This window comes from Marmota monax, unplaced genomic scaffold (assembly GCF_021218885.2).
Source record: "Marmota monax isolate L192 unplaced genomic scaffold, Marmota_monax_Labrador192_F-V1.1 WCK01_AAM20220418_F8-fsc00080, whole genome shotgun sequence".
NCBI classification, from domain to species: Eukaryota; Metazoa; Chordata; class Mammalia; order Rodentia; family Sciuridae; genus Marmota; species Marmota monax.
This window is the reverse complement of record NW_026694750.1, coordinates 6,739,648-6,766,495: the sequence shown is the minus strand read 5'-3', so window position 1 is coordinate 6,766,495 and position 26,848 is coordinate 6,739,648. Positions and strand designations below refer to the sequence as shown.

The 26,848-nt window shown below is 62.9% G+C and overlaps 1 protein-coding gene across 7 annotated transcripts in view; it reads left to right on the top strand.

The window, feature by feature from the left end:
- The first annotated feature begins 3,053 nt into the window (after window positions 1-3,053).
- Window positions 3,054-26,848, top strand: part of Tp73 (tumor protein p73) — a 52,757-nt gene continuing 28,962 nt past the window's right edge. Inside the window, exons 1-4 of one of the 7 annotated variants that reach the window (XM_046424745.2) lie at window positions 7,731-8,047; window positions 9,378-9,566; window positions 13,642-13,740; window positions 14,002-14,122. In XM_046424745.2, the coding sequence (XP_046280701.1) occupies window positions 9,547-9,566; window positions 13,642-13,740; window positions 14,002-14,122 (240 nt within the window). In that variant the 5' untranslated portion in view covers window positions 7,731-8,047; window positions 9,378-9,546. Of the gene's footprint in view, window positions 3,147-6,786; window positions 6,916-7,282; window positions 7,576-7,730; window positions 8,048-9,377; window positions 9,567-13,641; window positions 13,741-14,001; window positions 14,123-21,135; window positions 21,393-26,848 lie in introns of those variants that run through there. The other 6 variants (XM_046424746.2, XM_046424744.2, XM_046424743.2 and 3 more) reach the window with 6 other exon arrangements.

Here is a 26,848-nt window from a genome sequence, read left to right as displayed (position 1 = left end):
CTTCTGGCTAAACTTGACAACCCAGGCCAGCAGGATTCAATAAGCAAGCCAACCCTCCACCAGCCTCTTTGGGGTCCTGGGAATTTGTGCCCTGCACAATGCAGGTTCCAGCTCACTCCCAAATTGCAGAGGGCCCTATTGGTCATGGAAACCAGAGGAGCAAACTGCAGACAACTCAGCCTTTTGCAAGACACTCGCCTTAGACATGGGTCCTCCCTCCTGCCGACACCTCCTTTGCCTCCTGCTGTCAATGACTGTCAACAAACCCTAGTAATTAGAAGAGCCTCCTGTCATTTCTCTCTTCTGAGTAAGGCATGCTCCAGCTTGCTTCTGGGTCCTTAATTTTTGATCAGGGATGGCTCCTTGACTAATTATTTGGCAATAATGAGGGAGGAGAGATGAGGTTGTGAAAGTGTCCCTGAGCTTTCAGAAGGAAGCTGCAAATTTGAAAGGAGGCTTGGGTAAACAGGACGCTAATTGGATTAATGGGAAAATGATGAGTTCTGGTAAAAATAGCAAGACGGGCCGCTGGAAGATTGAGGTCAACGTAATTCTAGGAACACTGCCCCTCATCAGTTGGTGGGTTTTCAAAGGACTAGACCCACAGGAAGGGTCTGTGCTGGATGGTGAAATGGCAGCCACCAACCCAAACATGTATGATCCCAGGAAGACTCATGTGAGGAGACATGTGCGGATCACGGGGACGCGTGTGAATCCTGGGTATTGCCATTGTCTGACCCCTGAGTTCTTTTAAGAACCTTAACTTGCCAACTTCATCTTTCTTTGCTTGGTTGTGATGAAGACCCCTCCAGTTTCTGTTCTCCCAGTCCAACCCACTCTCGATGGCATTGGTGACAGCAGGTGACTCTGAGAAGGCGCCTGGGCCTGGCGGTGCGGTAGGAGTGAGATTACTTAGCCCGTCTGTAAGCTCTCTTTGAATTGCCGTGCCCTTGTCTGAGCCGCTCCCTGGGAGTTCACTGACAAAAATCCAGTGTCAGAAGTTGAGACAATCTGTGTGAGAGTGGCCAGCTCCCGGACCAGCAGAAGCCAGCTCAAGTGCCACCCTCCCACGTGGCCTGCCTAAGTTTTGCTTCCATGAGGTGAGGGGAGAACACCTCCCCTAAGGGGCAGCTCTGGGTAGTCTTATTGGGAAGCTAGTTGTGGGCAGGGCCCTTGGTGCCTCTCCTCACAGCTCCACAGCAAGACCCTAGGGTTCCTCTAAGGACTAATAGGGTTTTGCAAACTGGATGTGCCCTGCCCTCTATCCCTGGCCCCAGCACTACCCTATGGTTCAAATGAACTCCAGGCCCACCATCCCGAATCCCATACCCCAGGCCCCAGGCTTTGTCAGAGTTCACGACTTTTTGGCCCAGCCTGGTGGCACATACTGTGATCCCAGCAACTCAGAGCCTGAAGCAGAAGGATCTCAAGTTCAAGGTCAGCCTCAGCAACTTAGTGAAATCCTGTCTTAAAGTAAAAAATAAAAAAGGACTGGGATGTAGCTCAGTGGTTAAGCACCCCTGTGCTCCACCCCAGTACCTAAAAGAGAAAGAAAAAAGAATTCACATTAAAAAAAAATTAACTTAGGTAAGTGAGACAGTATCCTATTTATAACACAGCAAGGGGCTGGCAAACCCCCCAGTCAAGCTCATTCCTATTTCTGCAGAGCACACGAGGGTGTTCACAGCTCACAGCCCATGACACACGGGGACCCTGAGGGCTGCCAGCTCCCAAAGACAGGGCCAGAGCCAGAGTGGACCTCGGACTTTCTGAGCGTTTGAGTTCAGAGAACCAGAGCAGCTCAGGCCCAGTCCCTGCCCTTCAATGGTGTCAGCTGTGACCGCAGGGTGCACCCTCAACGGCCTGAGGAGCCAGCGGCCAGGCAGCCTTGGCTCCTGCTGTTCAGGGTCAGGTGGGGGCAGGTAGGACCCTGGGCAGGGTGGGGTGATCCGCCCTCCCTTTAGGAGCCTGTGCTTCCTTGGGTGCCACCAGGTGACCGGAAGCTTCCCCTTCTCAGGGTCCTAGCTTCATGCCATCCGCAAGGCCTCCTCAGGCAAGTCCACTCAGAACTGGAGTGAGTTTCCGGTCCTGTGGCCTGTGGTGGGGCAGGAAGCTGGGACAGTGGGCCACCACAGATTAGTTTCCCCAAGCTCGGGTGGGGACCCTGGAAGTCCTCTGTCTAGTGGTAAAAACGTGGGCTTGGACATTCGGAATTCTGTAGTGTGGCACGCGCTGTGTGTGCAGGACAGACAGTGGAGCATCAGCAACTTCATGGCTTGACCTAATTTTTAAAAAGATGGACCTCTGGCTGTTGGAAGAACGCACCGGCACATTGCAGGTGAAATGATGGGATACGGAATTTGTCTTTAAATGCTCCAGGGGCAAAAGAGAATCTGGCAGACAGGCAGGTGCTGAGGGGGAGAGGGATCCTAGCTCCTCAGTTATTCTCTGTAGTTGCATGTGCCTGAAGACGTCTGCAGGGATGGAGCTGGAGCATCACGAAATGTGAAATACACCAGATTCAGGAGGCCAAGGATCAGATGTTCTCTCTCATTTGTGGAAGCTGTAGAGGAAAAAAAAAGAATAAAAATGGAATCTCATGAAAACAGAAGGGAGACCCGTAGAGTAGAGGAGGGGGTGGGGAGGGAGGAGTGGAGGGCAAGGGGAGGTACTGGGGACTGAGACTCACCAGACCCTGTTGTGTGCGTGCACCGCGCACCGTGAATCCCACTGTTATGTACAATTATGATGCACAAGTAAACACAACTTAAAAATTTCTACAAGGAGCAGAAACTTGGGTTGAGACTATCCCCCTCCCCCTGAATGCCCCACCTCCTGAGCTGGCTTTCTGGTGCAGTGGGAGCCTGTCCCCCAGGTCCCTGGGACAAGGGCGGGGCTGGGGGGATCACAGTGTGCCTTGTGCTCTCCTGGTGGCAGGTCCCCAGCCCCAGGGCTCTGAGCCATGCTCCACCCCCTGGCCCTGGCTGAGGCTGGCCACACTGCCGCCCAGCTTCCGCGAATCCAATGTCATCACCTAGGCGACCGGACGCTGCTGCCACTGCCGGTCTGCGGAGCCAGGAGCCCAAGGCCTCCCGGCCACCTCTGCCTGGCCCCACCGACTCTCCCGGGGCCCCAGCTCAGCCAAGGTAGGCGTGGGCTCTGCTGCCTCCTCCTGCCCCAGTGAGCAGCTCCACAGGTGCCCTGGGTTGTGGAGCCCCCTCCTCACTGCCTCCCACCGGTGCCCAGAATAAGGTGTGGTGTGGGCAAGGGTGTCAGGCAGGGCTGGTGGAGACCTGCCTGTAGCTCCCCTGAGGGGACAAGCCACTGTGGCGTGGTGCTTTTGAGAGCCATCGGTCCGCAGTCGGGTGGCAGGATTTCTCATGTGACCCTGAGCTGGGCAACAGGGCCAGGAGCAGAGTAGCTCTGGTGACACTTCCCCCTGAGACCTGCTGGAAACTCCCACCCCCTGCCAAGGGGGCACTGAGCAGCTGCCCAACGTGACTACATCCGGGCGCTGACCCTCCTGGAAGCCACCACAGCTCAGCCTCGTGGCCAGCCCAGAGTCCCCCAGCTCTCCCCAGCTCCCTCCTGTCCTGTGGCACTGCCAGGCCCTGGCCTCCCAGGCGCTCACCCACTGCCTCCAGCCAGACCAGTGTGTGCGCTCGGCCAGCCTGCTCCCTCTGCCTGCGTCCACCCAGCACTGCCGTCCTGCGCAGCGATGGACGCCCCGGCCAGGGAGTCACGCAGTCCCACCTGAGACGGGGGTCCTCTGGGGTGAGGAGGGCTGTGTGCTGTGGGCCCCGTCCAAGTGCCGGTGGTGAGAGGTGGGTGGGGAAACCAGCTGCCCCTTCTGTCTTGTCCCCTCCTGGGCCTCTGCTCAGTCCTGGCCTCTGCAGGCCTGCTGGATGGACCTGGTCTAGGGCCAGGGCTGGGGCCTTTCTGACTTGCTCTGTCCCTTCAGGTGTGTTTCCCTGCGGCTCTGAGGGTCTCATCCCTAGAGCAGGTGCTAGCAGGGCCAGTGAGAGCCGCGGGAACGTTCTGGATCCTCAGCACTTTCTCCCTGAACTCTCAGCAGATGAAGCCCACGGGAGGGGAGAGGTTCCCCCACGTGGCTCTTCCCCAGGACTCATGCTGACCTTCCCTGACCTGCAGCCCCTGCCCGCTCAGACTGCCCAGTCACTCTGTCTGAGGTCTGACTGCACTAAGCACCCCTCGGACCTGGGGTGATGGCAATGAGCAACACACACTGGACTTCTAGCATTAGATCCCGAAACGCACGTTGGCGTCTCCCCCTGCAGAGGAGCTGAGGGACCCGTGGGGACCGAGGGGGCCATCCAGGGCCTAAGGAGCAAGGCCTCTGCAGCTGCCCCTCCTGGTCCTGCTGCTGGTCAGGGACTCTGCTGGACTTGGCCTGGGGGCTGGTGGGGAGTGTAGGGGCCCTTGGCCCCCTCCAGGTCCCACCAGGCAGGGTCAACTGGAATTTGCCTGGGGGGCAGGAGTGGGTGAGACCCTCAAGAAGGGTGGGGGTAGATGCAGGGAGTGCCCAGAGCAGGCCGCCCTCCAGGTGGGGCAGAATGGGGGCGAGCCATGCCGACCAGAGGCAGCTAGAGCTCAGGTGGCAGATGGTCACGGCAGTCACCTTGCACCCCTCATACCACCTCGTCCAGGAATCTGCTGGAAGCTTGGCATAGATTTGTCCTGCAAGGAGGGTGAGCGAGGCGGCCTATTTTGGGGACTGGAAAACAGGTGGTGGGGGCTGCAGGCAGCTGACTCTGCTGGGTGGAAGGATAGACTGAAAGGGCACGAAGGTCAGAGAGAGCCTGGGCCCAGGGTCGGGACACGTGCTGGTGGCTCCCCGCTTCCACCTGTGTCCCCGTCACTGTGTGTCCATGCCCTCCTGCCCTCACCCGACCCTCACCAAGGCCAGTTTCATTTCCCACCAGCCCCTGGCCCACAATGTGCCCACAGGTGACCTTCCCCAACCAACCCCACTCCCTTCCTGAGGCTGGAATCCCCTCCTTGTCCCCGAAGTGCACGGACACAGGTTCAGAACCAGCCAGGGTCCAGGGAGACCTCCACGCAGAGCCCAGGCCTGCCTCTCTGCGACCTGGAGGGCTGTCGGGTCCCCAGCCCAGCCCCCTAGCTCTCTGTCAGCTGTACGACCCTCAAAATTGCAACCCACTGTGGACGTTGGCCTGCTTTTAGGCTGAGCCAGCCTTCCTCTTCACCCTCCGTGCTAGGGGGCAAAGCTCTTTCTCCCTGTATCTCGCTAGAAGGCTCTCCCAGAGAGTGCCACTGCCTGGTGGGAGGGGTCAGGCGGACCTCACTGGAGTTAGACTCAACCCAGCCTTGGCACTTTCAAGCTGTGTGGCCCTAGGCGAGCTGCTTGCTCTCTCTGTGCCATGTAAGTACTCCTGGAAACTCACTCCTGGGTTACTGTGTGGGTTGCAGGTATTCCCAAATACAGCCTTCGCTCCGGGTGAAGGTTGGCACTGTTGAGTGTCCAGAAAGTTCTGGTGGTCCAGGGCCCAGGAGTGGGCAAGGGGAAGCAGACAGAGTTGCTGGAGGGGGGGACAGATGGTCAACACTCATGGCAACTTGGGGGCACATCCAGTGTGCGACTTGGCAGGAAGGTGGCATTCAGGGGCAGGACCAAGCCTCGGAACAGGAGCAAGGGACTGTGCGGAGGCTCCTAGAGACTGACAGGTGTCTGAGAGGGTGTAATCACTCCGACCTGGGGTGGGTGGTCGTCAGCCATGGGTGGAGCCCAGAGGCAGGGAGGAAGGGACCTGGCCAGGACTGGGGCACAGCAGAGAAGAATGTGGGGGGTGACCAGAGAGTGTGGCCAGTCGGGATGTCAGCTTGGGAGTGAGGACCAGGGGGGACTGAAGCACTGGAGAGCTTGTCTCAGGAGAGTGTTCCAAAGGACAGTGCGGGCCCCTCCGACTGGCACCGCCACACTTTCTGCCCCATAGGGAGCCCTTGGGGCAGAAAGGGGACCAGGACAGGAGGATTTGAGTAAAGAGGCCTGGGGACCTGGCAGCCTGTGGGCGTGGGGTGGCACAGGAGGGAAAGGCTGTGGGTGGGGCTGTGACCACTGGCATGAAAACCTGCCTGCCCTCACCAGTCCCCTGTCCTGCCGGGGCCCTTGTCCACTCAAATGCCCACTCTGACTGCAGGCTCCTCTTCCTCCCAGCCCTTCACCTGCCCCTCTTCTGTCCGTGGCAGTCAGCCATCCTGCAGCTCTATCTGCGCCCGCCAGGCTGGCCTGAGCTAATCGCTGCCCGCACTCCACTCCCACAGCCCCGCCCGGGGCCACTCTGACAGGTGGCTGGTGCTGCAGGGAGGCTGCGCTTGGCTGCCCACGCGGCTCGGCAGGCCACTTCTCCAAGCCACGCTTGACTTGGCCCCTTCTTGGAAGTCCACACCATGGGCCTCCTGCCTCTGACTCACCCTCTGTGCTCACCTCCCCACTTAAGACACGGGGCTGGGGACGCCCCTTCTCCCTCACACCAGCTTCAGCCTCTGCTGGGACGGATGTTGGGCCCCACTGTTAGAGGGGGCTCCTCCTCCAGAGATGACGGTGGGCTGGGCTCCGCAACAGGGTGCTCATAGCCGCTTTCTGAGAGTGGGGAGCGAGGTGCTGATGGGGGTGGCTGGGGCCGGACCCGGCTTCCTCCCTCCTCTGCGGCTCCTGATGCTGAGGAAGCCTTGGTCAGCTGCAGAGTCTGCGTGTCTGCACTTGGGCGTGCCCTCGATCCGAAGCCTGCCTGGTGCTTTTGCCTTTTCTAAGCATTGGATGCCCCAGGCGCATCCGGGACGGGCTCCACAACCACCCCACTTCACAGGAGAGGAGTAGAGGCTCAGAATGGGCCTGGCAGCTGCCCAAGGTCACACAGCTAGAGAGCAGCAGAGGTGGGCTGTGTGGACAGAGGGAAGAGGGACCTGGTTCATGGGACAGGCAGGACTGAGCTGCAGGGCACGGAAGGGTGGGGCAGGTGTCATGTGTCCCAGCATGACCCCAGCATGTGGGGGGGAGTGGGGGGGAAGAAGTCCGAGGCAGGCCAGTAGAGGGCAGGGGCGCCCCAGGATGTCTGGACGCAGGTAGGGCCTCCCGGTGCTGGTGAGAAAAGAGAAGTGGGAAGGGACTTCCCAGGCACGGTGTGCGGTGGGCTGCGCAGGTGGCTGGGCAGGTGGCTGGGCAGGTGGCTGGGCAGGTGGGGAGGGGCCCGAGGCCCAGGCCGGCCTTGTCACCACAGCTCAGTGAGGCCAGCCGGGGCAGACACCGGGGTTGAGAGCCCAGCTTCTGGACTCCACTGTGCCCCTGGACCCGCTGGGTGCCACTCTGCACCATTCACAGTTGGTAAAAGGAGACTCCAGGTCGTGGGGTCACCAGCCTTCTGGGGATCAGCGATGCTTTATGTTTATGTCACTGGGCCTCTGCCATGGTGGCTGGTCTGAGGCAGCGTCCTCCCGTGGGGCCTCAGGACTTGGTTTGGTCCGGGAAGCTTGTCAATCACGGTCTCCTTCCAGAAGTGCAGGAAGCCCTGGTGGTCAGGGCCCAGCCTCCCGCAGGTACTAAGCCAACTGTTGGGTTCAGGTGGACTGCAGGCCCGCCTCTACCAGAGGGAGGCCACGGTGAGGGCGCGGGATCCCTCCAGCCTCCACTCCCATCCCCCTTCCCATGGGCCAGGAGCAGAGAGGGAGCTTAATCGGGCGCCCCAGCTGTTTTCGGGTTTCACACACTGTGCCCTCCCCCGGGGCGGGTGGCTAAATTTGTCTTCCATCTCTGTGCTTGGCTCCCTGGACCAGGGGAGAGGGCACAGCGGCCGCCGTGGGCAACGCGAGGGGCTCACCTGCGGGGGGAGGCTGTTTGGCAGCCCTGCTGAGGGTGCCGGCCCCCTCCCACCCCACTCAGGGGACAGGGACGGAGTCTGCCACATGGCCTGGGACCATGGACAGGAGGGGCAGGCAAAGGTGGCCGCTGCCCAGGCACTGAGGAAGGCGACATCATTCCAGGAGGGGGACCCTGGCCCTGGCCCACCAGGTGAGAGCAGCCCCCACCCCACCCCGGGGGCCGGGGAGCCAGGCTTCAGCACAGGCCACCGCGAGCCCGCTCTGGCCCCCCTGCTGCAGTGTGGCTGTGTGGCCGCAGGAAGCGCCGCCATTTCCTGGGAGAGCCGGCTGCCTGGCTTCCTCCCCCCGTGATGCCGCCTGGACCCTCTGCACAGGCCGGGGCTCTTATGGGCACTGAGGCCTTTTGTACGTCCCCTTGAGAAAAGGCCTCAGAGGAATTGAAATGGCCCGGGAGGGGTGTCCCTGGGATGGCCTGAGGCCTATCTGCCATTTTAGATCTCACTTTGACTTGGTGACTGAAATAAAGGGTGGAATTCGTCGTGGGAAGGGATCTGGGAGAGTGACCACCCCTTAACTAAGAGCTGACCGTAGGCAGGGTACTTGAGGGACGGCACAGCAGGGCAGAGCCCTCCTGAGCCTCCCCTACTTTACGGGCCTGCACAGAGGAGGCCTGGCCTCCTGTCCTCACCCTGGAAAGGCTGGTACTTGGGATTCGAGGGGCAGGAGGGGTGCAGACTGGGGCTCCACCTCTCCTGTGCTCGAGTGAATGTGGGCAGCTCTGCCTCGGATCTGCTGAGGGAGGGTGGGCACCCAGAGCCCTGGGGCCAAGCCTGGCGGGCTGGAGGGGATGTCCCCATGGCTGGGCTCAGCTGGGGGTGGATGGGGTCTAGTTTATCAGAGGTGCTTTAGGAGCCTGTCTGTCCTTCGCCGGGGCAGAGAGGTGGCAGGAAGTCCCCAATTTTGTCTAACTCAGGCTTCCGTGTGGGCCACATGCAGGTAGCACCCATGTGCCAATGGATGAGGGACAGGCTGGGCACTGAGATTCAGAGTCAGCAAAGGGAGCTTCCTGCAGGGGCTGGGCCCTGACCTGGCATGGCCTGGGGGATCCAGATACAGGGAGGCCACACAGCCCGGTACCTGGAGGCAAGGGACAGGGAGGAGATGTGTGGGAACAGGTGAGGAGCCTGAGGAGGGGACGTTAGGGACAGGGAAGGAGGTCCAGGAGTGGTGACTATATGGGAGGCTCTGGAGAGGAGACCAGGTGAGATGGGCAGGGTAAGAAGGTGGAGAGCCAGGGGTCCACCAGGGCAGCCAGCTCTTCCTCCCGGGTGCAGAGAGGCCACAGTGGGGCGGGTGAGGCCCTTGGCAGACCTGGGTGCCTCTCCAGTCCTGGGTGGGGCCTCTGGTGGCTGCTTGCTCATCCCTGAACTGGGCGGCCTCTCAGGGCTGACCTGAGAGCCCCGTGAGCAGAGCACTCGCCAGCACTGTAGAAGCTGTGACCACAGCCCCTGTCTCCACAGTGGCCCTGGAAATTCTGCAACAGCGGCCACCGGGGGCCTGTAGGGTTGGGCAGCACCCCCTTCCCACCCAGAGGCTGTGAGCACGTGCCCCTACCCACCGTGACAAGGAAAACACCCCAGAGGAGGCAAGCGCCCCCAGGGGCTGATTGCTAAGCTGAGAACCACTTGGATGAGACCCCAGGGGACTCGGTGAGTCAAAACGAAAGTCGCCAGGCTTGCTCTCAGCCCACGAGCCTGGGCCAGCCCTCGGGGCCGCGGGCTCCTCTCCAGCACTGCACCGGCTCTGGTGTCCGGAGGCACTGGGGGCCCAGCTGTGGGTCCTGAGCCCCTTCTTCTTGTGACCCCCGAGTCACAAATGCTGCCAGGATCCCCTGGGTGCCGCAGGTTGGGGACCTGCAGCAGAGGGCTCCGTGGCTGAGGTCTGGGTTTGGCTCAGAGAGTCCTCAGGTTTCCTCCTGGTCCCAGTCCCACAGGAGCCACACAGGTCACCTTGCAGCCAGCAGGCGACTTCGCTGCAGCCTTGAGGGACCCTGAGGCAGGCCTGGGCAGGGTCAGAGGGCCCTGTTCCCTATGTGTGCCTACAGTGTGTGACCTGGACACTGCATGGACAGGCACACACCACATCTGCCCTTCTCTGTTCAGGTCCCTGACCTGCTGGCCAGGGAGGGCCAGGGCATCACAGGAGGGGCAGCAGGTCCTCAGTGTCCTTGGGGTCATTCGGGGCAGGTCTCTGGGCCCTCACGTGCCAGAGAAGGATCTGAGCGGGTTCCCCCAGTGGAGGCTGCTGGCCACCTGCAGGGTGGACAGAGGCAGGCCCTTTGTGGCAGGGGGTGGCTTGCTCAATGCAGGTTCGTGGGCCCTGCCATAGACCCCACAGCAGGCAGGACGTCCTAGAGTGTGCATCAGGACCTGCACCCTGACCCCTGAAGTCACACCCTCCCGAAGCCAGATGCCCCCGTCCAGTCCCCTGCCTGTGGAAAGCCCCTGTCCAGCCCCGGGTGGATCTGGCTCCTGTGGTGCCTACAGATGCTCCTGGTGGTGGCAGCAGAGGCCCATGCTGAAGGCCGGGAGGGCGGTGCTGGGATGTGGGCCTGGCAGGGAAGGGAAGGAGACCAGCCTCTTGCTGGTGGTGCTGGGGAGCATGGGGAGCCCGGTGCCCACGGGGGCAGGTGGGAAGGGGTGTGGCCTAAGTGCGGTGGGAGGAGTTAAGATGATCCATCTGAAGACGCAGACAGAGTCCCCCATCAGGGTCCCGCTCGCAGGTGGTGTCCCCTGTGCAGTGCCCGGGGCCTGGAGGAAGGGGCCACACCCCCTCTCAACCCAGGCCCTGGGCAGGTGTGAGGGGGCCAGCAGCCAGGCACGGGCTCTGTCGCAGTGTCCCTCTGGCCTCAGTGCTGGGGGAGGCAGACAAGTCAGGAAGCAGGAGGACGCTGGGCAGAGCAGGGTGAGGAAGGAAGGGGGGCAGCTGTCGGGCTGGATGCTGGGGATGGCCTCCCTGGTGGCCTCCAAGCCCAGACCTGGATGCTGACAAGGGACCTTGGAGCGCCCAGGGCCCGAGGGAGTGGCGGTGCCCAGGCCTGGGTGCTGGTGGTGGGGAGGCGCACACTCTCCAGATGGGCTGGAGGAGCCAGGGAGGCCGGCGGGGGGGGGGGGCGCAGTGGCCATGGTGAGGAGGCTGGGGTTTGATGCTAGGCATGAGAGCTGCCCAGTGGGCAAGGAGGGACGTGCTCCAGTGTCCTGATCCTGTCGGGGAGTCTTGGCTTTGGGGGTAGGTTGGGGAGAGAGCTGTGGGATCCGCGGGACAGAGTCTGCTGAGCCTCCTGGAGCACAGTGACCCCGGAGAGACCCTCCTTGGCCTCCTCCTCAGCAGGCCCCGGGGACTCCAGTGCTGCTTACTTTCTGGGTGTGGGCCCCGCTGCCCCTCCAGGTACGCGGCTCAAGGGGTGGGGTTAGGGCCCCTGATGCTTCCCCAGAGGACCAGCCCTGCAGGTCTGTCCCCGAAAGGGAGCGGCCTAAGGTCAGTGCAGGTGCCCCCATGCTCACTGGAGAAGCCGGGTTGGCGTGGCGCTCAGGAGGTGGAGGTGCAGGTCAAGCCCACAGACCCGGATCTACTCCCGGGCTCTTGCTCACCTCCCCAGGCTGCTCCCTGGGAGGTGGTGAGGGGGAAGTGGGTGCACAGCCCGGACGGGGGTCTGCCAGCCCTCGCTCCTGTCCCCGTCAGGGGTGGTAGAACTTGGACGGGGCTCTGGAGGTGGCCTCTCCTCCAACTGGCCCGGGAAGTGCATTCAGAACGGGCTTGCGATGCCGCTGCTCCCACATGCTGCCCCAGCTTCTTTAAAAAGAAAAAAATGGGATTTAGTATTGAGACAAAATTCACCTGATATTCCCGCGGACACTTCAGCGTGTTCCGCCTGCTCTCCGCGATGCACAGCCGTCTCCTCCGTGTGGTCCCAGAGCGCTGTCGTCACCGCAGAAGAAAGCCCACGCCCGTTCCTCCCTCCCTGGCACCCGGTCAGCCTCCAGGACTGGCCACATCTCCCTTTGGGACCAGCCTCTTCCTCTGAGCATCCGTTTCTCAAGGTCCGTCCCCTTGCTGGAGACCTTGGTCCATCGCTCCTCTGCGGTGGCTTTTGGGCTGTCCGTCCCATCTGACCAAGGTGGACGATGCTGCTCTGGAAGCTCGTGAGCTTTTGCCACCTGTTCACCATGTGACGTTAGCGGGGTTACCTCTGCAAGCCGGATGGTCTGTCCACGAATCTGAGGGGGCAGGACCAGGCGGCTGCTGGGGGCGAGGCCTCCTGGGCTGTCCTCTGGGGTGTGAGCAGCCCAGCCATCCTCCCCGACTCACAGCTGGGTGCAGCCTGCAGGCCACCTCCTGCCCCAAAGCTGCTTCCCTGACAGGTGCTGTTCACCCAGAAAGGATGAGCCAAAGGGACCCACTGGGTCCCTGGTCAAGACACAGGTGCTTCAGGTCTGTGGGAGGGCTGGCCGTCTTAGCGTCCTCAGGCCGTCTGTGGCCAGCTGTCCTCGGGCTGGCTGTCTTAGCGTCGCTGCTCCCTGACTAACTCAGCCCTCAGGCCTCCCTTGGCCACTGCCAAGCCAGTCCCTTGTGGTGGCCTCCTGTCCCGTGCCACTCCTCTGAGCACTGGAGGCCTGGCACGTGTCAGCCCCAGAAGCAAGCCGCAGGCCTCTGTCAGCACCCGCCTGCCTGGGGACTGACCAAAGCGACAGATTGCAGGCCCTGCCCTGCCACCCCTGCCAGCCATGGGCAGGTCTGGGCCTGTCGGTGTGGGCACTGCAGGGCGTGGCCAAGTTGATTCCCACGGATCCAGGAGGCTGGCCCAGGGGGGATGGAGCCCTGGCCTGGGTGGGGGGCAGTGGGCAGCATGGACTTGGGTCTCTCTGTCCCCTCTTTCCCACTGCAGGACAGTGTGCCTGGCTGTGCCTGGCCTGGTCACTGCCACCTCCTCCTGGGTGGCCAGGGCCACTGCAGGGGTAGGAGAGCTGGTCACAGACACTTTCTGGAGAGGCCACTGTGAGGACAAAGGCCAGAGGATCTGGGATGGTGGTCAGGGCACCCCAATTTCTGGGATTCTCCGTTGAGAGACCACCCACGCAGGTCCTGGCCTTGGTGGGCTCCCACGTGGGGTGCAGTTTTGGCCTCCAGGTCCCAGGGCAGGACACCAGCTCAGAGCTGAGTGGCCATCTGAGACCCACAGAAACCTGGGTACAGAGACGCACAGACCTGGGCTGGACTCCAGCCTCAGGGGTGTCCCCACACATTCTCTTAACCAAGAGAGGGGATGGTCTGAGCCGGCTCAAGGTCCTGGGCATCAGGGAGCCTGTGTGGCTGGACCCCCAACCCTGGCCGGTCCTGAAGCAGCATTCATAGTGCTGACCCCTGTTGCTCATGCACAGCCTGACTGTGCCCCAGGTCCTGGCAAGGGCTAGATTCATCTCCCAGAGGGTGCCCAGCAGCCCTGGGGGGCTATTGCACCCCCACCTCCTGGGTGATGGCTCTGAGGAGCTGCTGCCTGCCCAGGGCACCCCAGCCAGGTGTGGATCCAGACCTGTCCAGCCCCTGCTGCCTACCGTGGCCTCTGTTTCCCGCTCTGGGCAATGGGCTGCATGACTGAAGGGGCAGGTGGAGGCCAAGCACAGGGCAGGAGGGCACCTGGCCAGTGCGCCAGCCTGGTCCTTGTGCCATCGTTGCCAGAGGAGGGTGGCGTTTCCAGAGTGTTCACATGTCCTTTCCTCCCTGTAGAGTGAGCTGCCCTTGGAAGACAGCACAGGGGGCGATGGCCCAGTCCACCTCCACGTCCCCTGACGAGGGAGCCACCTTCGAGCACCTCTGGAGCTCTCTGTGAGTATGTCTTGGGGCCCTGTGCTGGCCTGGGGCCAGCTGCAGCCTCACTCGTCAGCTGGCTGCAAGGGGACAGGGCACTCACCACCTCGAGGGCAAGCAGGAGGGGAGGCCAGCGGGAAGGCACTGAGGACACTAGGGACTCAGGGGCCCTGGGGCAGGAGACAGTGAGCTTCTCCAGGAGGAGAGATGGGCTAGCCTTGCACCTGGGGGCCCTGCTGGGCAGGATGCTGATGGCCTGTCCCCCTCTCCCCGGCCCAGGGAGCCAGACAGCACCTACTTTGACCTTCCACAGCCGAGCCGGGGGAATAACGAGGCTGCCGTCGGTGCCGAGCCCAGCATGGACGTCTTCCAGCTGCCGGGCATGACCACCTCCGTCATGGTGAGTGGGGCCGTCCTCTGCAGAGGCCTGGATGTTGGGCAGTAAATGTGGCCTGGCCTGTTGAGGGGGTCTGGAAGAAGCAGGAAGCAGGCCCTCAGGCGACAAACCCTGTGGTCCAGACCCTTCGAATTACAAAGCAGGAAATACATTGGCTGATGTAGCTGCCAGTGCAGAGGTAGGAATGGGTTCAATGCCGGCTGGATCCAGCGGTAGGAAGGGCTTCAGGCATGGCTGGGTCCAGATGTCCCACCTCCGCCTCCCTCTGTCTTGCCCTGCTTTCTCCGGGGGACTTCATCCTTCAGGGGCCTCTCACCACAGTGGGGGTTGCCAGTCTCCTCCTGTCCCTGTGAGGAGGGAAGTCCTCTGCCCATAGGCCAGCAGGATTCCTCTTGTTTGTCTGAACATGTCATTGCCTGACTCTGAGCCATCCCTGTGCCTCTGACTGGCTTGGTCCCCTGTCCCCATCCCTGTCCTCTGGACCACATAGGACAGAGAAGGGTAAGGTGGGCTCCCTAGGGGGAGGGGCCCAGAGCAAGACCAGAGGTCATTTCCATAGAAGGGGCTGGATGGGGCTGGCAGGGCAGTGGCCCCACTTGCCATCTCAGGGGTCTCCCTGCTCATAGGGAGTGGGGGAGCAGGTGGCCCCAGGACCTTGGGACTCCGCAACAGGAGCTCTTTCGGGCAAGAGACAGGCCACGGTGGTAGCAGATTGGGTCTGTACCTCCCTGTGGGTCCAGCCCTAGCTGGGCTGCGAGGTGGATGGGAGGCCGGAGGCACAGGGCTTTCATGGCGCCTGGCCCTGGGGAGACCCTTGAAGCCTACTGTTCTCACACCTCCCCCACTGGACCCCGGGGTGCTGGGTTCCCACAAGGCCAGAGGACAGACGCGGGATGTGTCTCTGCGGGACTCGTGGTGGAACTCTGCCAAGTGAGGAGGGAAGCGGAGCCCAGCTGAGCAGGCACATGCTGGAGGCAGAGGCTGGACAGCGAGAGCCCTGGGCAGGGCCTCGCCTCCCATGTGCCCAGCACCGGAGGACCTATGTGCAGGAGGGGGCAGCTGAGGACTCTGGAGGCCAGGAGGGTGCAGGCCTGGCCCCCTTTGCCCTAAGCCCCTTCTAGAACTTGGAGCCCTCCTCAGCACAGGGCGTCCCTGCCCAGCACCCAGGGCGATGGCCCAGTCCACCTCCACCGCTCCAGGGAGCAGGGTGGGAGGCAGGGGGCAGCCCAGGGAGCAGGGAAGGCTCCCCTGAGCGGACCAGCCTGGGGCAGGCGGCAAGCCCAGCTCCATTCCTCTGAGGAGCTGTTGCCGGGCTCTGGCCTTTGCCCCTGCTCAGGAGACTGCCCCGGAGCCAGCAGCCCGCCAGCACCTGTGCCCACGCACAGGTGAGGACCCCGAGGCAGAGGCAGGGAAGGGAGCCTGGGGCTCGGCCCCGTAGCGTTGCCCCTGACCAGGGTGACAGGGAAGCTCTGACCTCTGCCTCTCCCTTGCCTGCCGGCTGCTCCTTGGAGATCAGGGTCCTAATTCCTCCCTGGCCAGTGCCCCACCTGGACCCTGGTGTCCTCTAGTCTGGAGAGTCAGGAGCTGTCCACCAGGCTCCAGAGATGTTTGTCGCAGGAGTTTCAAGCTTCCACCTCGACCTCCAGCCGCTCAGATCACCCCCAAGAGGGCAGAGGGCCTTTGAGAACCCTCAGACCTGCCCCCGGTCACTGCCACCTTCTGAGGGAGGTCAAGGGGCAGTTCCAGGCCCCCGTGGGTGGGATGTGCTACCCAGCCCTGGCCCGGATGCCTGGTGCTGAGCGTGTTGGGCTGGATGCTCACGAGCCCTCGCCTGCTGGGGCACGCTGCTCCCAGCCGTGGGGTAACGAGGGTGGGGCCCTGCACCTCCGCAAACAAGGGGCCCACTCTGTCAGGTAGCGACACGCTCTTGGTAAAAGCCATGTATGAAATTCCTGGGTGCAGCTCAGTTCCCGGAGGTGGGGATTCCCTGGAACCAAGGCTGGCCAGGCCGGGCCCCCACTGTGCAAGCCTCACCCTGAGCCCGCTGCCTATTCCCTGTCTGCTCCCCGAGAACAGCCAACACAGCCCCCCACTCCCCCGACCCTCCTGCAGCCCCAACTGCAAAAGAGGAGGCACAGACTGCGGCACAGACTACGGCTGACCCGCTGGGGCGTCTGGCTGCAGGGACCCAGAACTCAGCTGCTGGAGGGCGGCTTCCCTGCCACAGGGGGGCAGAGGCTGGGCAGTGGGCACTAAAGCTGGACGGGGAGACAGCGTGGGCAGTGGAAGTGAGGTGATCAGAGTTAAATCTCATGAAACACACAGTTAAATTTTCCCAGCCTCCCACTGCTAGAGGGGAGAAGGACACAGAGAGACCTCTCGGGTAGCAGTCGGGGACAGGCATTCTAGCAGAGTGTGCACACTCGCGGTCATCCAACACTGTGGCCATTGGGAGCAGCCTGCGCAAAGCACAGTCTAATGGAAGTCTCAAGTGCGTCTTTGTAGGAGCGCTTTCCAGCCACGCGAGGTCCCTGGATGCTGCCAGGTGGTGCTCTGGGCTGCGGCCTGGTCTGTGGGAAGCGCCAGGCAGGGTGCAGCCTGAGGGACACAGGCACCAGCTCCAGAGCCACTGCCGGTCCAGGGCGGCCCTGCGGGACTCTTGAGCTGATCTGTCCAGTAGGGCTGAAGTCCAGTGGCTGAGGCCAGTGGCTCTCTAAGGGGGCTCTGGGAAGGTGTGAAAACACCCCGAGGGGGTCACTCTCACTGCCCAGGGTAGAGGGAGCTCATGCACGGCTCCTGTGGGGATTTGATGTCACTCAAACAACCACGCAGAGCAAACTCAGGCTCCGTGGGAATCCAAGAGTCCTGCAGCTGGCTGGCCTCGAGAGTGGTGGGGCCATTTTAAAACCCCAGGACAGGGGCTCATTTTTAGAGTCCACTGGGGAGGGTGCTGGGCTGCTGAGGGCTGGGGCACATGGGCCCACTCTGCTGAGGCTGGGGAGGGGGTCTCTTGAGTGCAGTCCCCCACCCCTGGGGACTGTGCTGCCTTGGGTTTCTGATCCTAGTCCCACCTCCAGCTCCACCCAGAAGAGGCGCCATCAGGCTCAGCCTTGGGTCAATGGGCACTTCGGGCATCTGAGGGGCCCAGGGCTCTCAGCACCCCTGACTCTGTACTCAGAACGAGCCTCAGTACCCTGCCCTTGGTGCTGAGCTGTCCCCAGTTGGGGGGATCTTACAGCGAAGAGCATGTGGGACATCCACTTTCTGGGGTGTCCCCTTCCACCTTTGGGGGATCTGGAGCAGGCAGATTGGCTCCCTGATGGACGAAAATTTCCTGAATGAGATCTGCCAAACCATTGGAGCCAGGGGTGCCCTTAGCTGCTGGCAGAGAGTGGCTGAGCAGGTGGGTCCAAGTCCCCACGTGCCTCCGTGTCTTGATTGTGAGGTTGGCTGATGGGTCACAGGCCCAGAGCAGGAGGACGTGGGGATACATAAGCCTCTTACATTGGGGGAGGGCCACACCTCCGCCTCTGGTCACCTCCAGCCACGCTGGCCAGCTGAAGAAGCTGGGTTAGGCAATCAAAGGGAACAGGGTGGACAGGAGCAGCTGGGCCCCCGGTTGGCCTTGGAGGAGGCCATGGGTCTTGTGGCAGGCCAGAAGGTCTCTGTGGCCACAGGACCCAGACAGCCCAGGGTCTCGGGCTGTGGTGGCTGTGGGGGCTCTGAGGCCAGAATTCCAGGCTGGGCAGCTCTTGGGGCTTTCTAACCTTTCTGGGCCTTGGTGTCCCTGTCTGTAAACAGGGCCACTAAGGGGTTCTAAGTCCTCTGGGGCTGAGGGCAGCAGGTGGTGTGTGGCCTGTGAGGGGGATGTGACAAACACCAGGCTCACGGCAAGGGCGGGAGGAGGCCCGCGTTGCGAAGCCGAGCCCTCGGAGCCTCAGAACAGTTTTGCAGAGGAGGGCCTGGGCCCCAGAGCTTCTGACCCCCTTGTCCACCTTGGTTCCTGCTGGTGGAGCTCCTTGCCCTCAGTGGAGGCCCTCAGTCCTGGCCGTCTCTGCAGACCCAGGTGGCTCACAGGCCCTCACTAAATCAGAGCCGTGTCCTGCCAGAGAGAAGCCTCCCAGGGCTGGAGGCAGGGCCGGGAGTAGGGGCCAAGGGCTCAGGTGAGCGTGTCCAAGACTGGCTCAGCCCTGCCCCGACAGCCCCCTTGTGCCCTGCAAGAGGGAAGGCTTCCATCAGGATGAGGGTCACCCCTGGCCACACTTTCTGGGAGGACAGAGCCGCACAGTAAGCACCAGTGGGTGCCAAGCAGGCAGAGGGCTGCTGTGGGGACAGGAATCATGATTTTCTCCTGTGCTCAGCATCGCGAGCCCTGGCCTTGGAACAAATCTGTTCCCTAGCACCCCCTCGACCACATGAAGGGGGGCACTGAGAACCCGAGGCCCAGCCAGCCCCAGGGAGGATGCTGAGGGCCCCGGCGCAAAGGGAGGGGGGCAGGTGCTGGCCAGAGCCCTACAGGCCCTGAGGCTGCGCCTGCCCCACAGTGCCCCTTCCCGCCTCTCCTGGCGCCTGTCTGTGGTGACAGCTGCTGTGGGCAGGTGGGCCACCGGGGAGGAGGGGCACTGTGGGAGGAGGTGCTGCGGTAAGCGGGGGATCTGCCTGGGCCCACAGTGATGGACACCCAAGCTAGAGCCTATGGACACCCCTGGGGTCACCCAGGGTAGGACTTCCCAGCTTGGGGAGTGGGCATGTCTCCCCAGGCCCCAGAGAAGGGTGAGCAGGTTCCCCGAGTGCACAGCCCTGGGAATGGGTGGGGAAGGGTGCCCCTTTCTCCCCAGAGTGTCTACAGTCTGAGAAAGGGACAGAGCTCCACCTGGTCAGCTCTAAGCCGCACCCAGCCCACCACCGCCACCTGTGAGCCCTCCACGAGCTTTAGTGGCAAGGGACCTTAGGGAACGAACTCCAGCTAATCCCTGCCCCCAGCCCTCAGCATCACAGAGCCCCAGGCCTCTCCCCAGGGGTGGGGGTAGGGGCCCAGCCACCTGTCCAGCAGGGAGGTGTGTGAGTCCCTCCAGCAAGCCCCTCCCGTGCCTGTGGTGCTGTGGGGAATGATGGTCGGTAGAAGGGACCCCCCTGTCCAGTGGGGAGCTGTGGAGGTGGTCAGTGGGATGGAGTCTGCTGAGTCAGACAGAAAAGCAGGTGCTGCGGCCCCCTGGGAGCCCCTGGGGGCCTGGCTAGGAAGTGTCCTGTTTCCAGGGATGGGGACTCCAACCCCTGACTCCGTCCTCCCCGGCCTTGGGGAACGCCATGGGAAGCGCAGCCCGGTGGACCAGAAGGCTGTCCCCTCCTCCCGCCAGGTGCTTCCTTTGCTCTCCCCCTGGGGAGTGTGTAAGAACAGCCAGGCGGGGGGGGGGGGGGGGGGGGGGAGACCGGCCTGAGCTCAGGACTCTGAGCCTCTGCATCCCTCCACTCTCCCCTGGAGGCTGAGGACTCACCTGTGCAGAGGTTGGGGAACCTGCCCTCACCCTGCGGTGCCCCATGGGGGGTGGGATTCGAATCAGGGTCCTCCTGCCTCCCCAGAGCTGTCCACGTTTGGAAGCGGAAAGGACTCACATCCCTAGGACTGCTCTGGAGCAGGGCCAGCGGCCACCAGCAGGAACCTCACTGAAGGACAGGCCCTGCCCAGGGCAGTGTGGGGGCTCATGCCTGACCTCCACCCCACAGGAGGGGACTGCTGCTTGCACCGACTTCCCACTGGGCCCTCCTGCAGGCCCCCGCGTGGTGTCACCCAGAGATGTCCTCCCCAAACGCTTGTCCCACAAAGGAAGCTGTGCTTTCCCCGGTGATCTGGACCGGCCTGTTAGGAGCTCACAGCCGTGGCGGCTAGAGTCAAGGTCCAGGCCAGCCTGGGCTGACGGTGCAGAGCCGTGCCTTTCTCTGCCCTGCATGGAGCCTAGAGCACTGAGTGGGGTCTCAGCCCCAGCCTCCCGGTGGGGCCTGCTCCTGGGTGCCCTCCTTCTTCCTCCAGCCCAGTGGACCAGAAGGCTGGGCAAGTCCTCCAGGCCCTCGCAGGCCCAGCCTCAGGCCCAGCCCCTCTCTGCCCAAGCCCAGCTGTTGCCAGCTCTGAGGAGGCTGAAGGTGGTTTGCAAGAGAAGGGTCTCCCTACAGATGGGGAGCTCCTCTCCCACAGGCCGGAAGCTGCCGTGCTCCAGGGAAGGCTCAGTGTCACTTGAGGCTTTGTGTTGTGGACACTCTGGGGGGCAGGTCCAGACCCCTCTGTGGAGGACACTTTGCACCAGAGATGGTTAAAATAGAATGGAAATCTGGTGTTGGAGAAAGAGAGCCACACTGCTCCCGTCCCCCCACCCCCTGCCCCTGCGCTGCTGCATGTGGCTGTGCTAGGGGCCCCAGAGGACCTCTGGCTCTTCTTTGGTGGTAGTGGCCATATCTCTGCCTCCTGGGGCTGGGCAAATGACAAGATGGCATCTTCCAGGTGGGGCTCTGGGTTCTCTGACGTCACCTTTTACCATGCGAGGGTGCTGTTATGTGTCCCCTGATTCCCTAGAGGTCCAGAGACACAAATCTCCCCGTGTGCCTCTGCTCTGTACAGCCCTTAGGGTGATGCCCATGGACCCCCAGTTCCTGGGGCGGGAGGGAGGTTTGCTTGCCTGGGCCGCCACAGCTGGCGGCAGGCAACATCTCTCTCCTTGGGGTGGCCCAGCTGTGGCTACCAGGCCTCAAGGGCCAGGACTCGCCCCTGGTGCTCGGGGACAGAGACTGCTTTCCGGGTGAGGGCTGTGGCCCCCAGAGCCTTCCCTGGGCGGGGCTCAGAAGGAGCAGGGGGGGTGTACTGGTGGAGCCGGCCACTGACCTGCGTGCCTGCCCGCTCCCCCCGCGCGGCCTCCTTGGTGCGGTCCAACATCACTGGGCAAGCTGAGACCTGCCCCGGCGTTGATGCATAGTCATGAGGAATAAAGGGGTGGGCTGTGGGTCTGTTGTTGGATGCGGCCAGTTGACAGAACTAAGGGAGATGGGAAAAGCGAGAATGCCAACAAGCGGCCCACAGGTTCCGGAGCGTCCCTGGCTCCTGCCTCCCTAGCCACGGAGCCTCGCCCCTCGGGCCACCCCGCCCAGCGGCCGCTGCTCTGCCCCTTCCCTCCCCAGCCACCCAGACCCATGCCTCGTCCCGTGGCACACCGGCTCCCCGGCGTGTGCAGACCCCCGAGTGCCTACCATGCTGTACGTCGGTGACCCCATGAGGCACCTCGCCACGGTAGGTGTGACGCGCTGGCATGGGGCATCTGGGAACCGGGCTCCGTCCTTCTGGGGGTGGGTGTGTGCGGGTCTTGCCATGGTGGAGGCCCAGAGGGGTCTGTTTTTGCTTGTCTTCCTGGTCGGGTGCCTGCTGCCCTCTGGGGTGACCAGATGCAGGAAGGGGGCTGGAGGCGGGACCTAGGCTGGAGGTGGACAGATTTGGGAACCTGTCGATCCTGGGGTAGCTCCGAGAGCCAGTGGCCCCTGGCTGGGCAGAGACCAGGAGGCTGGGCCAGCCTCTTCAGCTTGGAGGCTGGTGTCTCTGCTCTCTGCTGCCCCCCTGTCAGGAGCTCAGCACACCTGGGGGTCACCTTTGCTCCCAGCCTCGCTGTGAAGCTGCCCCCCAGGGCCAAGAGCATCCTCCCCTGGGATGAGGTGTTTATTTGACAGCGGCGGGTGTTCTCCTGGGCGTGGGCTGCTCTTGAGGTGGGTGTGGGCTCAGGGGACAGGCCCTGCAGGTGTAGCCAAGGCCTCCGGCTGCCCCCTCAGGCAGGGGTGCTGGCCTAGCAGACGGAAAGAAGGGACTGCAGCCTGTGCTTGCCCCCAGGCCTGATCCCCGGGCTGCGCCCTGGGGACCTGGGCTCATTTCCAGACCTGCCAAGTCCCTGGGCTCAGGCAGGCTCCAGGCTGCTAATTGAGCAGGCAGAGGGCCCCGCGCAGCTGCTCTGTGCAGGGCCCTTCCCCTCAGGGGAGCTTAGAGAGCAGGGCTGCGGGTACAAGCTCCATGCGGGGGACAGCATCAGGCAGAGAGATGGTGGGTGGTTGGACAGACTGCGTGTGTCCCCAGGTCTGCCCTTCCAGGACAGGCCCGTGGTGCGGCCTCTCCAGGCAGTGTGGCCAGGGCTGGTGTGTGCACGAGAGAGGCGAGTCCGTGTGTGTCTGTAAGTGTGCATGCCACAGTACTCACACGCGTGAAGATGTGTGTGCATGAAAGGCGTGGCGTGGCGTGGCAGTGTGTGTGGCTGGGCGTGAGTGTGTGCACCACGTGTGGACATGGTGCATATGCAGGTGAGAACACAGGTGTGTGTGTTCCTGTGTTCTAGGTGTGTCCAGGTGTGTGTACCTGTGTGCAGGTGTGCTTGCGTGCTACGGACATGTGGGTTACACATGCGTTGTGACGGTGTGTGTACATTGTGTGTTGGGTGTTTTGTGCCTGTGGGAGTGTTCCCCCTCACAGAATGGCAGTGTGTGTGTGGCACAGTGTGGCTCAGAGAGTGAATGTCTCGGCCTGACCTGGGCACTGGCTCCATGCACTTGAGTCTAGAGGCCCCCCGGCTTCTGCACACCTGGCCCCTGCTTTGAATCTGCACCCAGTGAGGAAGGGGTGTCCCCCAGCTGTCTGCCACCTGCTCGTTCCTTGATTCATCACCACCAACACCTTGTTGCGGAAACAGCCCCTGAGAGTAGCATCACTCCGACCACAGACAGTGTGGCCTCCTGGCTGCCAGGGCATAGGCTGTCATGCCTGGTAGACCCCTGGCCAGTGTCCCTGTCTGGCCAGCTGAGAAGCCTGGGGCCACAGGGACTCTGGTGCCACCTTTTCTCTTTGATGGAGCGGGCACTGTCCTGCGGGAAGGACAGCACCAAGGCTGAGCGGCTGCTGCTTGGGTATCTGTCCTGGGAGGTGGTGGGAGGTAGAGAGCTGCTGTCCTGGGGCCACAGAGTCCCTCTGGGGGCCACTAGCATCCAACATGCTGCCGCCACCTGCCCTGGGATCCAGCAGTGGCCACTATGTACTGTGCTTCTTCTAGGCTGGGGAGAGCCCGGCTTGTCCTCCATGCGTGCGCCTTCTCTGTAGCCAGGGTCCATCACGCTGCGCACCTCTTCTGCACTGGGTCAAGTGACAAGGGCAGGGAGTGGCCAAGCCCAGAGCCCACCATGGGTCCCAACCTCCCCACCCCTGGGGGAGCGGGGCTGAGTGGGGTCATCCTAATCTGGGCAGGAGACTCAGTTTCCCTGCTTCTGTGTCAAAGAGAGTATTTATGACTTTGTTCCACTGAGAGTACCAGAGGCCAGCGCAGTTCTGCCTAAAATGTGTTAAACCCAGGTGGACCAGCAGAACTGGAGTGGGGGCTTTACCCCGCTGTTGGCTTTTGTCATCACTGTCCATGTACAATGGCCACACAGGAGCCTGCTGCCAGCTCTGCCTTGCAGGAGGCTGTTGGAGCCACAGCTGGATGGCCTGTCCAGGGCACCCCAGCATTGTCTGGGGTTCTGACTGGGAGCTCTGTCTGTGGAGCCCATTGGCTGTGTCTCTGGGGAGCAGTGCCCTTGCTGAGTGTTTCCTTTGCCATAAGTGGAACAGCACGACCCTGATGTCTGCTGTGTTGGTACTGAGCTCTGAGGTCACCGTGGTGGCCACTGGCTGTTGCCCCTGTCGGCTGCACGTGTCTGTAGGTGCAGGTACAGAAAAGCCCCGGTTCGAGAGCCTTCCTGGGGCGTCTCTGCTGCTCTTTGTTTGCTCGCCATCTTCCTGTCTGGCACGAGGACTGGAGAGTCCCTGTGGCTTTGGCCAAGTGGTACTTCATCTTGGATCTGCAGCTCCTGACTGCCGACCTCGCTCACCTGGCCCCAGGGGCATGGGGACAGGGCTGGGTCCTGCCTTGTTCCCTGGGCCCTGAGCCCCGCTCACAGTGCAGAGCAGAACTCGGGGCTGTGCTTGTGCAGACTCCATAACAGGCTCTGTCCCCAATGCCTGGGACTCCCCACTTCTTCCCAGATTTCCTGGTCCCCAGCCACCATCGCTGGCTCCACTCTGGGCTTGAGCATCCTGAGAGAGAGACGGGGCCACTCAAGGCACCAGGCTCTTCTACACCTTCTGTGTCTGCAGCAGAATAACTGCCGTGGGGCCTGGCTGTCCCCTGCCTCATCCCTCCTGCAGAGGGTGCCAAGAGTGTGAGTGTCAGGCTCCCTTGTGCGATGAGCAGATCTTGGGTCTGCAGTGTGTGCTGAGAGCAGGTGTCCCTGGGCTCCTGCAGGAAGCACAGCCTCTGGGCAGGCGGGGCCCCAGGGAGGCCCCGGTGGGGCAAGCTCAGCAGAGCACAAGAAGAGTTACCAGGCACCTGCTGTGTGCAGGGGCAGTGGGGCAGAGCAGGGACGGGCTGACCTGGGTTCCGGAAGGACAGGGTGCACTGCGAGAACAGGCCACAGGAGGGCAGGGCTGAGGCTGGGCGCCCTGGCTGGAAGTGTGCAGGGAGGGATGCGGGCACCCAGACCCGGTGTGGGACAGAGGCAGGGCTGGGCAGCATGTGCTGGCCCGCTGGAGAGTGCGTGGGTGACCCCGAGGACTTGGCCTGAGATGGTAAAGCAGGGGGCCTGGGGATCTGGGCACTGCCAGGACTGTTGCCTTGGCAACACCCCGGGGCCACCGAGGCGGACAGGCAGGAGAGGACAAGGCCAGCGGAGCTTCTGAAGCTGCCTGGGAAGTGAGCAGCAGGGGCTGAGCAGGGAGTGACCGGGACAGTTTGAAGGGACTTGCGGAGGGAGGGCAGGAGAGGACTGTGGGAGAAGGTCGAGGTTTCACCTGCCGTGGTGGCTAGAAAGGCTGCAGAGGGCACAGGGGAGGTGGGCACGGAGCCTGGCCACCCGGGCTGCCGCAGACCCTCAGAGGTGGCTTCCCGTGGGCAGGAGGATATGGAGGTGACTGCCGGGGATCCAGGGCGTGGGTGGAGGGGCTGGAGGGAGACAGGTGGGAGCAGAGCCCCGGAGGGGGCTGGGAAGGACAGTCCTGAAGCCAGGAGAGGGCGTCACGGAGATGGGACGAGGGGCTGCGAGAGGGAAGTGCTGAGAGGGGGACACAGCCCGGCCAGCCTAGGGACCAGGTGGCCACAGGGAGATGGCTGGGACCCTGCTGGGAGGCAAGGCTTGTGCTGGACAGAGCCCAGGTGGGAAGGCCGAGGGGAGAGCCGAGGGAGACACCCACTGGGGCCCACCCATCTCAGAGGGGTCGCCCCACTTGCAGGGCACACTAGTCCCTGCTGCCTGTGGCTGGGTGTGGTTGGTTCCCTCTGGATGCCCGCCCAGCAGGCCCTGCACGTACGGGACCCAAATCAAGCTGGTCTTCTGCATGGGTGGCCTGGCCATGTCTCAGCCAGCAGGACGCCTGCTCCTCCACCTATGCTCTGCTCAGCCCCAGAGCAGCCCTGACCCTGCACCCCACTTGAGCAGCCTCCAGATATTCCCAGGCCCCATGCCGCCTGCCCACTGCTCGGACATAACCAGAGCAGGGGCATTAGCCGTCGCCGTCTGTCCTCAACTCCAGAGCCGAGAGGCCCCTGAGAGCCTGGTCCACGTCCGTTCACAGAACCCAGCAGTCCAGCTGTGCTTGCCCATGGTCCTTCCCCTGGCCACAGGCCCTTGACCTGACGTTCCTGCCTGAGACCACGGGAGGTCTCCAGTTCCCGAGGCAGATTACTCCCTGCAGGCTGGGCTCTGCCACAGCCTCCGTGTCCCAGAGCCCTGCCCTGCCTGGACACGTGCTCCTGCCCTCTTGCCTGGAGGTATTTCCCCACTTTTTTACTTTTTAATGGATTGAACCCAGGGGCACTTTACTGCTGAGCGACACCCCAGCCCTTATTTTTTATTTTGAGTCAGGGGCTTGCTAAGTTGCCAAGGCTAGTCTCACTCTCATGATCCTCCTGCCCCAGGCTCCTGGGTCGCTGGGATGAGAGACACGTGCTGCCCCTCAGCGCTTGGTGCCCCTGCACCCCCCACTGGCCTCCCGGCTTGCTCCCTGCCTCCACCCAGGAGGGCAGAAGCTGCAGCTGCCACTGCTTCCTGCGTGTGGGAAGGTTCGGGGGAGGCGGGTTGGTGACAAGAAGGGCCTGGGAGGGAGGTGGCTCAGGCCCCAGTGGCGGGTAGGAGCCCCTCTACTCCAGAGCCCATTAACTGCAGGGCATGTGAGCCAAGCGGGGCTGGGAGGAGCCGTGTCTGGCTCAGGCCTGTGTCTCGGCCTCCATGGCCTGTCCCGGCTCCTGGGCTGCCTGTTCCTCCTCATCTTGGGTCTTGGCCCAGATGTCACCGACCGGCTGCCGGCCATCGCTGGTGGCACACACGTGCTGCCCACCCTTGCTGTGCCCTGCCTCACACAGGCCACCTTTCAGTGTCTCGTTTGGCTGCTCCTTCGGGGTCTCCACTGACCTGAGCTCTGGAGGCCTGGGGAGCCTGGCCGGCCGCCTGCGGTGTTCGGCTGGTGCAAGCAGGGCCTAAAGGAATGGATGGGCAGGCAGGGCAGGGGGCGAGCATGGACCCAGGGAGCAGGGGACACAGGGGAGAGGGGCCGGCAGTAGCCATGCCCCCCGCAGCCCATCTTCCTGGAAGCCCACCTTCACCCAGGCTCTCGGGGGCTAGACAGACCTGCCCTGTAGAGCCAGCAGGGGGGCAGCCTGGAGGCCCCATGGGGACTTTGTGTGGTGC